The sequence below is a fragment of the Dreissena polymorpha genome, chromosome 8 (assembly GCF_020536995.1).
Source record: "Dreissena polymorpha isolate Duluth1 chromosome 8, UMN_Dpol_1.0, whole genome shotgun sequence".
NCBI lineage: Eukaryota > Metazoa > Mollusca > Bivalvia > Myida > Dreissenidae > Dreissena > Dreissena polymorpha.
In genome coordinates this window covers 88313261-88332529 of record NC_068362.1, presented here as the reverse complement: position 1 = coordinate 88332529, position 19269 = coordinate 88313261, and the positions used below count along the sequence as shown (strand labels likewise).

At 35.9% G+C, this 19269-nt stretch overlaps 1 protein-coding gene and 1 long non-coding RNA gene across 2 annotated transcripts; one reads left to right on the top strand and one right to left on the bottom strand.

Moving 5' to 3' along the window:
- Nucleotides 1-320: 320 nt before the first annotated feature.
- LOC127840715 (uncharacterized) lies at nt 321-6760 on the top strand. Its single transcript, XM_052369130.1, has 8 exons — nt 321-384; nt 743-909; nt 1996-2120; nt 2713-2858; nt 3584-3659; nt 5491-5677; nt 6301-6394; nt 6564-6760. The coding sequence occupies exons 1-8, from the start codon at nt 321-323 to the stop codon at nt 6758-6760; spliced, it is 1056 nt and encodes a 351-aa protein (XP_052225090.1).
- A 10933-nt stretch (nt 6761-17693) lies between these two features.
- Nucleotides 17694-18652, bottom strand: LOC127841161 (uncharacterized). Its single transcript, XR_008030743.1, has 2 exons — nt 18525-18652; nt 17694-17921 (listed from the first exon to the last, which is right to left on the bottom strand). It is a non-coding gene; the product is annotated as an uncharacterized LOC127841161 (long non-coding RNA).
- Nucleotides 18653-19269: the final 617 nt, after the last annotated feature.

The window sequence follows — 19269 nt, the reverse complement described above, 5'->3', positions numbered from 1 at the left end:
TGAATGCCTTAATGTTGTATTTTTCTGCAAGTATAAGTCTCGTGAAAAAAACATAAATCCACTTGTCTGAAACCATTCAGTTAATGCATATACATCATCCACTTGTCTGAAACCATTCAGTTAATGCATATACATCATCCACTTGTCTGAAACCATTCATTTAATGCATATACATCATCGGACGATTCAGTTGTGACGGGGATCAAGTTACTAAAAAACGTGTAATTTTAAAATATTTAACATAAATCTCTTTTACTTCAAGTTTGTGATAAATAAACAAAGAGATTTACAAAAAAAAGACATGTTTTGTTTTAGTGACCATGATGTGCGTTGTTTTCGTAATTGCCATTCTGACGGTGGGTGGCACTACAGCAGCTTCCTCAGGTACGGAACACAGACACATAAAGGAAATGGCGGCAAATTAATATGTTTCATAGCCATATGGGTGATAAGGTTGTTCTGCCTTTGCGAACCCCTCCCACAACTATCAGGAAGAATGCTTGATCGGATAGACGTATATTTTAAAAACTGATAAAACACCAATTAAAATTACACGGACAAAGTAAACAGTTTATCTAACTTCGACAAGCGTGAGCATAATAACGGACTATCTGGCTTGTTCTCAAACCCAAACACGTATTTAGACACGTGATTGTGCGAGTTAAGTAGTGAATATTTAGGTTTACACATATATTGCCTCATATCTTCTGCCTTTTGTTGAACCACTCGTTATACTTTTCAGTTATCGCAGACTGTGAAGCTGGCCCGAAAGTGACTCTCACCATCACGGGTGCAACAAACGGCTACACCGTGTATGGTGTCGGTACAGGATGTGCTTCAACCACCGTAACCAGTTCACCGCAAACGTATATTATGGACACATCGGACGCAGGATGTACATTTACATTTGTGAGGATACGTTTATGTGTTTTATACCATCAGGACACTAAGCTCTTTTGTCTAAGCGTTACTGTAGAAATAGTTACTGAGCGGTTGTTTCCCGGTCGTTATATGCTTTATATGAGATTTAACTTACTCATGGTTACTTTTTTATTTATATGAATGGACGTACTTAATCAGTTATTTTTTAATCTGTCTATCGCGCAAGTTGTATTATAAAGCGAAAAAGATAACTGTTAAAAGATACAAAACGTATATTTGATAGTGCATCTAAAAACATCTAAACGTATCTGGTTACACGAGTATAAACAAAATAAATACGTGTTAAAAGCGCTTCCAATAAATAAATTGTACATATGTTTATGATTTAACAATGGTCCCTTTTAATGGACAGTATAAAATTTAGCATACTCATTATTGTCACGTAATTCGAATGGATGACAATGCATACACAAGTCCGATGAAGTGTTTATTAAGAGTTTATTCTGCTAATTAAAAAGTTCTCAAAATATTGCACTAACTAAGATACATTCAATAACTTCCGAGATCGTAAAATATTCAAGTCCAATAATTAAAAATAAGGCGGGCGGCCAGACCCTTACGGGCCTTATCCGCGATTAACAATTAAAGGAATCCATGCTTTATAAATGTGGTATAAAAAAATATAAATATATATGCTAGCCGAATCTCTACAAAACAAAATCTGACTCTCTTTTTATACTGAATGGTTGCCTGTGGATCTGGTAGCTACAATAAAACTGTTGATAATGGAAATGACCTACATTATCGTAACATTTTGGTATGAAATTGGTCGACGTTTGTTTGGGTTTCCGCTTAATTTGATTTTCTTTATTAGAACGTGTACTCTGACCGCTGTTATGTATGATCTTTGATATACCGGCAATTGGGTTTAATTTCATTATGCTGAACTGTATTTACACTCTAAGTATGTTATACAACAATGTTTACATTTGAACTACTCGTCGCATGTTATACGTTACATTATCAAACAAAGCTAATGCCAAAGTCAACGATTTATGTACACGTGTTTAAACACCAAAATACTAGTTTTATTATTCTTACATACAATTTCAGGACACGGAGTTTTATTTGGTTATTCAACAATACAGCGGTTTTGTTTCATTAAACGACGAGGTATTTGGAGTGACGTGTAACATCGATTTGACTTCCCAAATTAAAACTGCATCCGTCGTAACAACGTAAGTATAGATTACACTGGTAATTGATACAATTCGTTTGACAACAATTTACGGTACGAATACGTGCGAATTGTAGGTCGTGTCTGACTTTTTCGTTAACCCATTGATGCCTAGCGTCCTAAAAACAGGACTTTGCAAACAGCGTAGACCCAGATGAGACGCCGCATGATGCGGCGTCTCATCTGGGTCTGCGCTGTTTGCTTAAAGGAATTTCAGTAAGTAATATTCTAAATATAGAAATAAATATACCAGTCATCCCTTATTTTGGAAATAAATTGATCCAATTTAGAAGGATGGGAGAGTCCACTTGGCATATATGGGTTAAGAGATATATTAAAAAGATACGAGTAACATATACTTACTCAGATAATTGTGTGTATTATACCTAGTTCGTGTTTTATTTTTGTCATTCGTTACAGGATTAGGATTCCAACACTTTAACAAAAAAGGCATGAACACTATGTTGTCAAAGCAATCACTTTAGAAACCTTGTGCTTGAGTTGTTTAGGCTTTAATCCTGATATGATAGTTGTTTAAGTAAGCAAGTAAAATGCCTTGAGTATTGGCAGTAAGCATTATCGTTTCACAAAAGGCTGCTCGGCCAGACTGCCGCTGTCTCAGACGTATTCGGCACAACGGTGACGTTTGCGGTAGTAGACGGGACGGGAACTGCACTTACTAGCGTCAGTGTTGGAGACGCTGTTAATTTGAAGGCGTCAATTCCTTCGGCCGATAATGGTACGTTAATTTTGCATCTGAAATAATAGGACTCATTTTGACACATTGTCGCATGAATATTCGGATCATGTCAATAAACGGTTTTACTTTTATCTCTTTAATAGCAATTTTTTTTAAATAAGTACATTTCTTGATTTCTATTAATCCTTAGTAGTTCTTTTCCGACTATGCATTAGCTCTCCTATGCTTACAAATGTAATGAGAATGCAAATTTTTACGGAAAAATTAAATAAACTATATTCAGTTAATAATTAACTGACATATCTTACTGTATGTATATGTTTATTTGTAATCATAGACTTTACTTTAATCGGAGTAAGTAGCAGTTTCGCGGCATTGTACAGTATTGTTTACTATTTTAAAATTGAAAGAAGACGGTTTAATGCAAGTTTTTATTTATTACATTTTAATGGATTCAGGTATGATAGGCACATGGATTATTTTGACATACTTGTTTGGAAATGGTTCGTTGTTATCTATTGTTTGGTCGAATATTTTAATTCACTTGAAAAGAACACACACATTTGAAAGTTTTTTTAACATCATTACTTTGTATATGAAACGCTAAAAGGTGTAAAAAGTAACACATTAGCGGTTTTATTTGAAACACATGCCGTTCCGTAAAAATTACATCTACATGTTATAATGACTTTCTAAATTTCAATGTAAAACCTTTATTAAACGATAAACATGTTCATTTGATTTATTTTTTTGTTGCACCAAAGCTGCGTTTGGATTTACTATCAGCACCGTAACATTCAAGGTCGGCGCTGAGGCACCCGTTACAGTTATAGATGATGGGTATGCAAAAGAGTACCTTATTACCTTTAAGTAATGATATTACGAGTAAATCTAAATAATAAAATTGTTCAATTTACATTCGATAACTAATGCCCATTTGTCGGCCGATCATCGACATGTATTTTACGAGTAGAAACACATGCACGCACGCGCGCGCACACACGCACACACACGCACACGCACACACACACACGCACACACACACACACACACGCACACACACACACACACACACACACACACACACACACACACACACACACACACACACACACACACACACACACACACACACACACACACACACACACACACACACACACACACACACACACACACACACACACACACACACACACACACACACACACACACACACACACACACACACACACACACACACACACACACACACACACACACACACGCACAGACACACACACACACACACACACACACACACACACACACTACTTTAACGTGAACAACATCAACCCTATAAAAACCGATAAATAACATGTTTGATTATTGAACTAAATTAACAAATTACGTGTATCATTCTTTTAAGTAATTTGATAAATTCGTGTGATACGTACACGCCATTTAAACGTGTACTCCTACGTCAAACCAACACATTTTACATGCTTTCAAAATTGTTTAATCAATAACATGGTTGAAAAAACACAGTGTATGCATCTAATTAATTTTCTCATTCGTTTTATGTGCACAAGTGTATGTGATTAATTCATTTGCAAAGGGAGGTTATTGCTACTTGAAGATCAGTGGTAGTGATAGAGAGATATAATAAATGTTTCAAGCTTCACATATAAAACAGAACAAATGTAATGTGCCCACAGTAGAAATGTTAAGCTGATCCGCCCCTGGACGTGTTTGTGAACGGAACGAAAACATTTTCAAGCTCGGTCGACATTAGATAAATTTTATAGAGGGTTTCATAAAGAATATACAAAATGTTAATTTTATGCTATTTATAAATGAAATTGTTCAACCCTCTGAAAGCGATATTTTTAATTGACCGACCATATGTTTATGAGTTTGCAAATAACAAGAACACATTTTCTGAGAAAGGTTCATGAAAATTGGCACAGTGTTTACAAGGTTTAACTACAACCAAATAAGGAAAACTGCACTCCCATGGGAAGTATTTTTTAATCAGCGGAACTATTTTCAAACACAGCCGCAATATGATTTAACCATATGTTGTGAGCAAGTTTTTGTGATGATTGAGCCACACACGTGACTTCTGGAGTGTCAAAAGCTGCTTAGTTGCAAGTGATCTATTGACTGCATGTTTTACCCAACGCGGCGCAGTTTCGAACTCAGAAGTGTTTTCATTTAGACAAATCTTCCGACCAAGTTTCATGAAGAAAATCTCATAAATGATGCGTATTTGCACGCAGAAGTGCTCAAGACGCATGACAACACATGGACAACAAACGTCTACTTAAGTTTACCATGAGCGCTTTGTGCTAAGATAAGCTATAATAACGTGAAGTATTTTGTCTGATTTAAACTTAATTTGAATATTTCTTGCTTTCCGGATCGGTCAAGCTCTTGAATGATTACCTTGACTGACAGAGTGACCTGTTCCTGTGTTTTAGTATCAAGGAGCTAATCGAAAACACATTATTGCCCATACATGTAGCTGCCCATTATCGGTTCGCTTACATTTAATAATAATAATAATAAAACATAATATAAAAACTGCACAATATGGTACCTGCAATTTCCTCTTTTAAAAATGCTTCACTCACGGTATGATAATTTATGTTTAAAGCGGAACATTATATTATAGATCGTTTAATTTCAGATGCCCGGTCAATGGCGCTCCCATTCAAGCGCCAGGGAAAGAGGATATTGGATCTGACGGAATCCTTTTGGTTCCTTTCAACATGTTCTTACCGGTGGCAGTTGGTAGCAGGCCCGCACCGTCATCGGCTCTTTCATCTGTCACAATTGAAGTCGATGTTGCACTTTGCGACGGAAATTGTGTAGCGGTAAACATAAAAGCGGAAATCGAGACAATTTGCAATCAAAACAGCGAATAAATACCATTTATCTTCCGGTATTCTTTTTACGTGAATTAAATATTACGTTTCATTCATTTTGAGAAACAATGACATGACCTATGACACATGCTGGAAAACAAGGTCTTTTACAAAATCCTCAAATTTCCTTTTCTAATTATGCTAATTATCATTCAAATACCTTCAGTACTTTTTGATCGCAGAGTCCAATGTTCGAGGACTGACAGACTGACTACAGGCATTACGGACTGTGGGTTAATTCAATCCCCTCCATTGTAACCGGTATGGGTGTAACGAAACAATAATGAAAAGAGTCGTGTTATGAGAAAATTGGGCTTAATGCATGTGCGTAAAGTTTCATCCCAGATAAGCCTGTACAGTCCGCATAGACAAATCAGAGACGACACTTTCCGCCTTAACAAGATTTTCGGTAAGAAGGCACTTCTTTTAAACGACAAATACCATAAAAGCAGAAAGTGACGTCCCTGATTAGCCTGTGCGGACTTCACAGGCTAATCTGGGATGACACTTTACGCACATGCATTAAACCCAGTTTTCTCATAACGCGACTCAGTTATTTCAATATCACATAGGTGACTTGCGGAGCAAAAAAACGACGATCCGCTGATGGACTTGTAAGCACTGATGTCATGACTTTGAACCGACCATTGGTGATCTTGCCTCCAGGTAATACTTCGTTTACAATATATTTCACCTCGACTTATTTAACTTTGTCAAAACTATGTGATTCAACCTTATCCGATAAAAGTTAAGAAACAAAACATAAACGTTTAAATTATGTCCATTCCTTATTGGCGCAGGAAACATGAACATCCCACGAAATCTTTGTTTTAAGGCATGTCCGTCGTGTCAACGAATGACACCATCAACTATCCGGGAAGATCTGAAGCCAAGGAGGTGTCCACCTTTTCCACTGAACTGATTGCAGTTGTTGTCGCCCTGGGCGTTGTGCTCACGATTTGCATCTTGGTGTTGGTGGTCTTGGTCATCCGTCTTCGTCGATACATGGATGCACGCGATTCGAAAATATAGCTTACAATTAACTGAACCTGAATGCAGTGTATGAGAGACATAATTGCATGCATAAGTTTGCATAAAATGTCAACCTCAAAACCGCATTAAACATGTTTTCGCAGTTTCATAATGAACTATTACAGTACGTGATTTTATAATAATGCTCGTGTGTTTTGCCTATGAATTGTTACACTTAAACAAACACAAACAATAAATAAATAGATGTTAACTTATGGATGGCAGGTGCTGAAATAGAACAAGATCATGAAAGACGGAGGTTGAAATAAATATATATGATGCGTACGTGCTAGAATAATAAGCTCATTTCAGTAGATGCTGTAGTTTTTAAAGGTATTATTCCATGCTTTTCTTCTTTGTACCACTCCTGCTTTTTTGCTTTTCTTAGAATACGTTAACATATGCAAAAGTCAGTTAATAAGCTCATTTCAGTAAATGCTGTAGTTGTTAAAGGTATTATTCCATGCTTTTCTTGCTTGCACCACTCCTGCTTTTTGCTTTTCTTAAAATGTACCTATAATAAACCTTTGTCTTTGATATTTTGGTTTTCGTTGTTTTATAGGTTATGAAACAAGTAAAACGCTGCATAATATTACCACGTATCACGCAATTTGCATAAAAGAAGCTGTAATAAATACTACAAGAAACAAGAAATATCTTTTAAAAGGCAATCGGTGTTTTAATAACAAAATATACAAAATGATCAGTGCTTTGATATTTCGGACTCATTTTACAATATGAGTTATTAGTGTATTTTGGTTACGAAAATAAAGATAATCGACAGTAATACAAGTTCGAAAACAGTGTTTACTTCATAATTTACTTGCAGGAGGACACATAAGAACATTTTGTAAAATTGAATAGGCCTTGTATTTCCTGAAGAGGATGGCAGATTCATGCGATTCTGTATAATTCGTAGATAAATAAACACGTTATATATCGTTTATTAATATTAAGATCACCTTATCATGCGTGTACAAATGCATTTTTATCATTCAGATATAATTCAAACCTTTATTGGCTATTACTAAAACAAAAGTAAGTAATTAATACAATGGCTACTAGCACGGCCGTTAATCATGCGCGCCACCTCTTTAATGAGGTGCATTAATAAATGATCCAATGTAACTTCCGACGTGGTGCTCAGGCCCTGATGTTTCGAAATTTTATGGATACTTTTACAGGGTGATTAGGTTTTATATGTTTCTTTCAACATATGTCACATTATTTTTAAAATCGTTCAATGTAGTGCGATTCAGCGAAGATTAATTCATAAAAAAGTACAGTAACATACATTCTCAACCGATTTAAAAACGCGTAAACCTTCATAAGTTGTGGCATGGTAGAGTTGTAAATAGCATTTCGATGAGTTTTTCTTCTGTGACGAAAACAATTATACCCAATTAAATCGCTTACGGCCTCAAACGATTGCGTACAACATACATTAGATGCTGCATGCACAAAAATATTGGCTTCTTGTCGACGTTGTAGACAATTTTGCATTTTTCCAAAAGAGATAAGCCGATTATTAAGAGATGGCGCTGTTGATAGGAGGTGGCGCCAATGCATGATGTATCAATTAACAGTCGTTTCGCAATGACATTATCACATAACGTACATTTGTTACTGTTATTTGTTACATTTAATTTATTGTTCAACGTACCTGATCAGGGACGACACTTTCCGCTTTTATGACATTTTTCGTTTAAAAGAAGTCTCTTCTTAGCAAAGATCCTATTTAGGCGGAACATGTCGTCCCTGATTAGCCTGCGCGAACTGCACAGGCTAATCTGGGACGAAACTTTACGCACAAGCGTTATACCCAGTTTTCTCAGAACACAACTTACAGTGTACCTTGTGAGTACCGGTATGTATGACTGTTCTAACTGCTACAATGTCTTAAAGAATACAATATCACTGCTCGAACAAACACATGCGAGAGAAAAATGCTCAATTATTGCTTCAATTTCAAGTATATGTTTCTTTACCGATGAAATATAAGATAACTATCTTATTTATACAGGTTTAGACTTATGTTCAGCCCGACATTTTTTCTGATAACCTTTTTGTAACATTCAATGGGAAACTATTTAAACACAGTATTAGTGTACCTATGTTTAATCACTGTGCGCTGCATATGAATGATCTGTTCTCAGGAGGGGGTGTGGGTGGGGCATGCGTATACGGTAGCTTATCGGGTTTAAGTGAGGGTAGTTGTAACTTACTTCAAAGATGGCGTCGTTTATTTCGTGAATGGGTAGCGGATTTTTTCGTCCGGTAGGTCAATTTATATGTATATTTCTTCTAAATAAATACGCCCTTAATGTTTTAAGTCTTTGTGCTGTCTGTCACGTAATTCGAAGGAATGACAATGCAAACACAAGTCCAATGAAGTGTTCGTTTAGATTTCTATCTGCTAATTAACAAGTCTTCAAACTATTTCAATAAATAAGATGCATTCAGTAACTTTCGAGATCGTAAACTATTGAAGTCCAATAATTAAATATACGGCGGGCGATAAGAGCCTTACGGGCCTTCCCCGCGATTTACAATTCAACGAATCCGATGTATATTCTAGCCGAATCACTACTACTACTACTACTACTACTACTACTACTACTACTTCTACTACTACTACTACTACTACTACTACTACTACTACTACTACTACTACTACTACTACTACTACTGCTGCTGCTACTACTACTACTACTGCTGCTGCTGCTGCTGCTGCTGCTACTACTACTACTACTACTACTACTACTACTACTACTACTACTACTACTACTACTACTACTACTACTACTACTACTACTACTACTGCTACTACTACTACTACTACTACGACTACTACGACTACTACTACAACTACTACTTCCACTACTTCTTCTACTTCTATTACTACAACAACTACTTCTACTGCAACTTTTACTGCTACTATTATAATATCCTCTACAACAACTTTTGCTACAAATGCTTCTTTTTTCGATACAACTACTTATCTACTTATATGAGGATAATTGGGATGATGAGGACGACGACGAAAACGATGATGATGACGACGACGTTAATGATAATTTGATGATGATGAGATCATGATGATTTAGCTAATTATGGTGATCATCATGATAATGACGATGGCGATGGTGTTGATGATAATCATGATCATGATCATGGTGATCATGATGATGAAGATGATCATGATCTTAATGATGATAATGATGATGATCACAATCATCATGATAATTATGATCATAATCATGACGACGACGATGATGTTGATATGATGATGCAACTGCTACTACATTTACTACTACTTTGAACATATTGCATAAAGTCTATTGAAGTACTTTTCTATGAAGAAATTTCTATTTGACATTCCGAGAAATCTTTAACATTCGGTAGTCTATGCATGTGTATAAATCAGAAATTCAGTAACTGCCGACAGAAAAAAGTCTTTGTCTGAACCAGATTGATCCTTCTACATGTATATTCTATCCAACTGCATACAATAAGACATATATAGTAAGCATCTCCGCAGCATTATTTACTCATTTTGTAATTTTGATAAATTCATAATGTTGGATTGATATATGAAATGCATAAATTTGTCATATTGACAATATATATGCTTGTTTTTTATGCACTTGCATGTTTATTTAATTATGCACATATTTTAAAACTAAGGGGACTCTCGGAATAAAACTTATGGGACTTTCGGAAACTTTATCATTTTCCGAATACAAAATAGACGGTTAGTAAATAATTTCCGTACATAATGATGAGTGTAGAAAATTAAATGTTCAAATTGAATATTAAACATGAAATTACCCTCCCTTTATTAGATTCCCGACGCAAAAAGAATCCGTGTTAATATCTTATTGCAAATTCAGTGTAGTGTACACCAATACTCAATTATTTCGACATCCGTTATGCTATTAGAAAATATTAGAACTTCGTCTGTAGTACGTCTTACGAGAATCCGAACTTTATTGTTTTTCGTTTCTTCGGATATCATGAACACAATTGAAATCAAAGATTACAGTAAGTCGTGTTCTGAGAAAACTGGGCATAATGCATGTCCGTAAATTGTCGTCCCATATTAGCCTGTGTAGTCCGCACAGACTAATCAGGGACGACACTTTCCGCTTTTATGACATTTTTCGTTTCGTTTAAATGAAGTCTCTTCTTAGCAAAAATCCAATTAAGGCGGAAAGCGTCGTCCCTGATTAGCCTGTGTGGACTGCACAGGCTAATCTGGGACGACACTTTACGCACATGAGTTATACCCAGTTTTCTCAGAACACGACTAACAGTGTACCTTGTGAGTACCGGTATGTATGACTGTTCTACATTGTACACATAACTGCTACAAAGTCTTAAAGAATACAATATCACTGCTCGAACAAATACTTGCGAGAGAAAAAAGCTCAAGTATTGCTTCAATCTCAATTATATGTTTCTTCACCGATGAAATATAAGATAACTATCTTATTTATACAGGTTTATACTGATGTTCAGCCCTGGACATTTTTTTCTGACAACCTTTTTGTAACATTCAATGGGAAACTATTTAAACACAGTATTTGTGTACCTATGTTTAATCAATGTGCGCTGCATATGGATGATCTGTTCTCAGGAGGGGGTGGGGGTGGGGCATGCGTTTACGGTAGCTTATCGGGTTTAAGTGATGGTAGTTGAAACTTACTTCAAAGATGGGGTCGTTTATTTCGTGAAGGGGAAGCGGATATTTTCGTCCGGTAGGCCAATATATATATATATATATATATATATATATATATATATATATATATATATATATATATATATATATTTCTCTAAATGAATACGCCCTTAATGCGTTAAGTCTTTGCGCTGCCTGTCACGTAATTCGAAGGATTGACTATGCTACACATGTCCGATGAAGTGTTCATTTAGATTTTATTCTGTTAATTAACAAGTCCTCAAACTATGACAATAAATAAGATTCATTCAGTAAATTTTTAGATCGTAAAATATTGAAGTCAAATAATTAAAAATACGGCTGGCGGTAAGACCCTTTCGGGGCTGCCCCGCAATTCACAATTCAATGAATCCGATGTATATGCTAGTCGAACCTCTACAAAACAAAATTTTGACTCTCTTTTTATACTGAATGGTTGCCTATGTACCTGGTAGCTACAATAAAACTGTTGATTATGGAAATGACGTACATTATCGTAACATTTTGAAATGGATCGACTTTTGTTTGGTTTTTCGCTTGATTTGATTTTCTTTATTAAACCTAGTACTATGACCGCTGTTATGTATGATATTTGATATACCGGCTATAGGGTTTAATTTCATTATGCAAAACTGTCTTTACATTTGAAGTCTGTTATACAACAATGTTTACAGTTGAACCATTCGTCGCAGTGTCGACCCATTATAATCCATGTTTTATGTTACATGCCCCTGTTTGTTTGTTTTATCAATCGTAAACGTCGGGATAAAAAGAGTTTTTGAAGGAAACCCGTCCACAATTTGTAGTCTACCTACGTCACGTTCGAGAATTGGATGCACAAATATCATTGGCGTCGCCCTGGAGGGCGGCGACTAGTATGTAATGCATTTTTTTCCTTATGGGAGGAGAAGTTATTTTACGGATCAATGTATATATTTTTGTTTTAAGAATATCTTGCATAGTAGTACTGCATTTGTGCCTATTACATTTATTACAGCATGTATTGCCAATAATTCAAAGCTAATTGTTTTCTATTATAATACACATTATTGACGCACATGTACTGGAAAATATAGCTAAAATCAACCTTATTTCATTTTTCACGACACCGTTTCATCTCTGATGACTTATTTATTGCCCCCAAAAATTGTTTAACCCCTCTTTTTAGGACGGACTTCCCTTTAAACAAATTGTAACCAAAGTAATTAAATAAAGCAAAATAATGTGCATTATTCCACTTTTTTTTTATCCTGACGTCTACTATCTTCAAACAAGCTCCCGTATACGCATGCCCCCTCCCCCATTATTCTGATATCACTATAAACGAGACTTGATGCTTATTTATCCGAAACAAATCTAATGAAATGAATTCAGTGTGTATTTAAAACATAAATACTGGTACACAAAAATATCACGTAATGAGCATACATTGCGAAAGAAATTCTAAAGTTTTGCTTCAACATTTAGAATCTATTTCTTTACCGATGAAATATAAGATAAGTATCTTATTTCCACAGGTTTAGATATATGTTCAGCCCTCGATTTTTTCCTGATAACCTTTTTGAAACACTCTATAGGAAACTATTTAAACAAATTGTTGGTTTACATATAATTACTTGCTTTGCGCTGCTTATTGCTGATCTATTCTTGTATCACTACTAACGGGACTTTACGCTTATTTGTCCGAACAAAAATGAAATGAAATAAATCCAGTGTATATTTAAAACATTTTTTTTTCTTTGTACTTATTTTTCATAACATTTTTCCTAAAAAAGCACTTCCCTTTCATAGTTCGTGTTCATCTGTTATTGATTGCTCGATTCCCAAAATGACAACTTTATTTTTTTACAATAAAGTAAAAACCAGTCTGTACGATGAACGAGATAGTTTTAATTTGAAGATCAGAAATGTCCATATTCTGGTGTGAAATACGTCCTAAACTAATGGAATTCTCGGTCTTAGTATCGCAATATTTAGATCATCTGCTGAGTGTATGTTCTTAAAAGAACTGCAGCTCGTTCCTGACACATGGCATTAAATGGTTTCCATGAATTTAACTTATACCAACGAAAAAAAATTGAAATAAATTGATAACTTCAATGTTAAACAATTTGCCAATTCATAACTAGCAAACTAGGTAATAGAAACAATGACCCATCAAATAATTATTTGGTTTTAGTTTAAACCTATTAAGTTTAGCTCGATTACACCGAAAACCACGGGCTTATTGAAACACTCAACGAAAACACCAAAAACAAATGTTCAAACACAATTTATTCTCTTGAAGGTTTGGCATATAAATGACACGGCTGTGACGATTTGTACTAAACAAATTCCTCCGGCGGTAAATAGAAGTACTAAATGTCAATCCAAGCGGGAAGTGTGTTTATCGAAACTATGCCGATAAACAAGATTATGTGTTCTCCAACAAAGGTACAGTCCATTGCGCAGAATCCTGCCGTCGGTAGCCGAACTCTGTACACCAATTTACCTCACCGAAAGACGGTGTTCCTAACGCTTTGAGGTCCCATCCATTGCGATGTAGGCCTTTAAGGGAGGTCGTCAAACTCGCCAAAATTGAAAGTTAAAAACATCTTACAAGCATCGCGTTAAATAAGTTATTTAGTGGGAGGGAGGATGGTACAATATAAATTAATACAACAGTGACTTGCTCGCATGATCGACTAACTCAAGAAAGATCAATCTGGGCGAAAACATGTAAAGCGTACGCCACTCCCCCCCCCCCCCCCCTTCCCCCGGTAAAGATCCAAGACGATCCGTGGCCTTCTGTGATTATTGAGCGTCGATGGTCTTTCATGGACACCACCCTGCTGACAGCTCGGCATCCACAAGTATAAACCAAGCAGCAACACGCCATCAGCACAGCGTTGATTTTCGATGAATCCATCATTCTTCAATTAAATCATGAAGTTGTAACCTCATTTACATTGCTGTAACATATTGAGTCAAAGTGGGCCCTCCATTTCCCAAAAGATCGTCACGAGCAGCATCCGCTACCAAACGAGAACATCGGCAACACTGAGAAACAAGCTGTTGACCAGATCAAGATTGCAAATACATTTACTAGTAGATCAACAACCAGCAGCTGCACGCACACAAACTGGCGCCTAAAGAAAATAAAAGACGCTAATCGTCCTTTCAGAGAAAAAGATGGTCATCATGGCCGATTTGTTCAAAGCGAACCATGTTTTGAACACGAAAAGCATTGCTGCCTTATTCTACTAAAGTGTATTTGTAGTTTTCGCCCACCAATGCCCTGAGGATTAGAGAGTGGTAATAGTTAAAGTACAAGGAGCTTCTTCACCTCCTTGTACTACCTCACGCCTAAGAAAACCACACAGTTTTGCACCTGCTATACGTTGCTGGACTGCTGGGCGATGCTCTTCTACTCATCTTGCGTTACAGCACATTGGTTCCTCAGCACAAAGGACGCATCACAGACCTGAGTGATTTTCTGGAGATGGTGCTGTTTGGGACCAGAAAGCCACTCATCAGCCAGTAGGTTTTGTCCTCGATGTTAGGTGCCGAAATGTGTTTGCAAACATAATGCAAGCTGTCAGATGCTTCCTTCAGCTTTACTACTTCGGCATAATTATTTGCTCATTACGTGTCTTGATTTCTTGGTGTCTCTTGGTGTATCTCAAGCCCATAAACAGGATATTATAGATGCCTTTCGCGTCTTTGTTCTTGTGTTTGTCCATCAACCGTTCGTAATCAAACGGGCAAAGTCGTTTCGCCAGCCATTGTCTGCCCCAGATGGTTCTTCTTTTTATTATATTGACTTGTTAGATACATATTTTGCTCGAATTTGCCTTTTGTAGTAGAAGCTGACATCAGATAAGAATCAGCATGTCCTCAGTCGTCATTAAAATCATTACGTCAAGCCAATATTGCTTACGTCAAGATGATGAATTTTACTCTTACTGACAAATGTAGATCATCTGGTGCGATATTTCTGATGTATATACTTTACAGTTAATGAATCTTGGTTTGTGCTTGACAATATTTTAGTTGAACCTGATTTAACAGCTGTGAGTAATATTAACAATTGTATCCTGATCATAATATGTGGTTAAATATAGAAATACACAAGAAAGCTCTGTAACGACCGTATTGTGACTGTTGCGACTGTCTCTTAATTGTATGAAGATCAACTAATGCTTCATCTCTAAAGCTGTTTAATAAAGACGAGATGTTATAATTGCTCTAGTCGGTTTCATTTTATCCTGCCTTATACAGAAATGTGCTTTCCTGGTCGTCGGGTCTGTATGTAATTGTTGAGGAGTAAATGTATTTTAATTGGACTATATCTTTTGTTGTCGTTTAAGTAAAGGTGTTATACTAAAATATTAACCCATTTATGCCTAGCGTCTAGAAAAAAGGCCTTGGCAAACAGCGTAGACCAAGATGAGATGCCGCATGATGCGGCGTCTCATCAGGGTCTTCGCTGTTTGCTTTAAGGAATTTCTGTAAGAAATATTCTAAATACAGAAATATATATATATAAGACATCCCTAATTTTGGAAATAAATTGATCCAATTAAGAAGGATGGGAGAGTCCATTAGGCATAAATGGGTTAATGTTCATTTACAATTAAATATTTTATTAATTATTCTGTTTCTCTTATTAGGTTTGGAGCTGATTTAAACCGGTTGGAATCCAAAATGCTTTGCATTTACTGTGTCAATCTGGTGATAGCAGGTTTTTTTCGGTTTGTGTATTTTAATGTTCTCTCGTTTTTTTTGTTATCTACATATGTTTGCTACATATGTGCTGTGACTCATTATTTGTTAATAGGTTCCTTGGCATCAATAAAAGAACGCTTTGTAAAATAAATGTTCTCACCTGCAAGGTTCACTTTGTAAACATATGAAAGCTACCATTAATTGTTCTTAATATATATTTTTTTTCTGTTCGGGGTTTATATTGTTGACTGAATGCGAAATCTGTTATTGAAATTTGAATACGTACTTCAATTGTTTATAATCAATAATTTTCATAAATGTCTTATGACTGAAATTCGCGACTTTCATTAAATTTGTCTTACACCTTGGATTCTCCAAGACGTATATGCGCATAATCGAAAAGCAGTGTTTGTTAGGCGTCGACAAGAGTTACCCAGTCTTGGATTGAACATCTACAGGAGGAAAGCTTTAAGAGAACTTTCCGAAGAAGTTAATTTTGGATGTGCTAATTTGAGGTCGTTTAGCCAATAAAACACACAGGGTAAAATATTTTGTCCTATACATTCTATCTCATTTATTAAATTGTGAAAAAGGCGTGCTCAAAAATGTATAACAGCGGATGCATGGATAAACCACAACAACAATAAAGACACACTGGATGTCGTAATGGCTACATCATAAAATTAATTCATAAGAAAAATGTTAAATGCATTAAGATGCATATGTCTATTCCTATTGTAAAGGCAAATCCCGCAAAATTCTTGCTCATGTTTCACCGGGACCAATACCCACATATTTATTTTGCATCAGTTAGTTCTGGTGATAAAACGTCTATTATCATCGAGAATGCAGCATTTAAAATTTACTCTATACAACGCAGTCTGTCGAGTTTAACCCATTTATGCATAGTGGATTCTCCCATCCTTTTAAATTGGATCAAATTATTTCCAAAATTAGGGATGCCTAGTATATTTCTTTCTATATTTAGAATATTTCTTACAGAAATTCCTTTAAGCAAACAGCGCAGACCCTGATGAGACGCCGCATCATGCGGCGTCTTATCTGGGTCTACGCTGTTTGCCAATGCCTTTTTTCTAGACGCTAGGCATAAATGGGTTAATTATTCGTTTAAACACTAGATTGCTACAAATTGTTTGCTTACTTATCGTTTTTTTTCCGATTATGAGTGAAGTAAACGGGTTTACTAAAAATACTTGTTGACGTACTTTTAGTCATGAGATTTATTTTTCTTAATTCTATACCATAAACAACTTCTTTCTTTAATATGTGATATTTTAAAATATGTCATTTATCCGAACCGTAAAAAATCCGTGCACGTTCAGTTAGATGGATGTTGCACCTTACAAACGTTTGTTCTATTCAATTGAATAAGTCATTTTCAAAGTTCCCTTACGTTAAGTTATTTCAAAGACCTATACAATACATATAGGTCTTTGGCTATTTGAATTAGAAAATTCTGCTGAAAATGGTAAATTGTAAATAATCAGCATTATTTATTCATGTAATTGATCATTATAAGGAAAATACAATAGATTGGCACAAAAAAACATCCTGGTATTAGTGCCGCTATTCCTAGATACATGAAGTCATCGCCGATGTCATTAAGTGCCGTTAGTCTCAGTTGAGATCTATACAGTCCCCGCCAATATAATATGTGCCGTCTGGACAGTCTTCTATACACCTGCCTTTGTAGTAGAAATGGCGACAGTACTGAAATAGGTTATACAACATATACTTTTTAAAAGGTATTTCAGCGAAAACAATATTGTGATACCTCGTCGAAATGATGCGGAAGTCCCCAGTTGTAAAACTGAGTTCTAATTATTACGTGTTATTTTATCAAAGCGACAAAACCTTTGATGTTCAAATGAGAAAATAAACGTGAGCCCGAGACCAACAAGTCTCGGGAAAATAGCAATCATCTGTACCGTCTATGAATTTCTGATTAAAAAATATCACTATATTATTCAAAATATTCTACGTACATGTAGTTTAAATTGGTTAACCAAACATTTAAAGCGTATCAACCTCATTATTATTTTTTTTTGCAATCCAATATATGTTGAACAAATATATAAGATATACTATATTTTTCGAGAAAACATGACACTTTATAATAATTGAATGTATGTTATTTAACGACGAATTGCGCTGGTGATTCAGCGCGTTGCTAAAACTGACGATAATACATCAAGTGGCATTCCAAATAATTCCAATTATGAACCATTATATTGTACTTTGTTCCTACAGCAATCGACATACTTCAGTATATTATAATGTCCCATATGTACATGGCTAAATGCCAATACTAACGTGACATGCGGAATTGATCCAGCCGTCCGTGCAGCCGCCCACGCACTGAGGATGGCAGCATCCTAGCATGTCCTCTTTGTAGCACGTGCTGTTCTGGCATGCCACATCACACTGCACCATGGGCACTGTAATGGACGATAGGTAAAGGGCTTAATAACAACGGATACTTATATGCAGAGTTACAGAATGCATCATGGCTTTTAGAAGACGTATCTTCCGAGGACGCAACGCTTTCAGAACGGTTGAACATAATGGCAAAGAGATCTCGTATGAACTTGCCAGTTTAAAGCATATTTTACCCTGGCATGGGTAATATTACTAAAAATAAATCATTTAAATCATATATGTATCAATTCCATCTTGACAAACTTACTCATCAGCACTGTTTCGTTTTTCTTCATGAAACATCGCTGAAAAAGGTCACTGCAACGTGACCTCAGCGAAGTGCAAGGTCATATGGATATTAAACATAAAATGGAGAGAACGTCATACACAAATATCAGGTTAGCGAAGGGTTCGGTAAACGCGCTTCTCACCTAGGCAACACGTTCTTTATCTCCGTTTCCGGCGTATATTTTAAGTATGGTTGTTTGTCACACCATACCTTATGGGTGGGCTTTCCAACGGATACCCTCCCCCACAAAGCACAAGATTATTCCAAAGATTAAAAAATGTTTCCGTAAAAAAACACTGAAAAGCAGGAGAGTACAGCTATAGTTCAAAATGTATTTCCAACTTGTGTGAG

What these genes read in the sequence shown, in the direction of transcription:
- LOC127840715 (XM_052369130.1), top strand. Translation starts at nt 321, where the DNA reads ATGATGTGCGTTGTTTTCGTAATTGCCATTCTGACGGTGGGTGGCACT. An exon ending in ACTGCATCCGTCGTAACAAC is followed by an intron (nt 2,121 to 2,712) that starts GTAAGTATAGAT and finishes GTTTCACAAAAG; the next exon opens with GCTGCTCGGCCAGACTGCCG. An exon ending in GCGACGGAAATTGTGTAGCG is followed by an intron (nt 5,678 to 6,300) that starts GTAAACATAAAA and finishes AATATCACATAG; the next exon opens with GTGACTTGCGGAGCAAAAAA.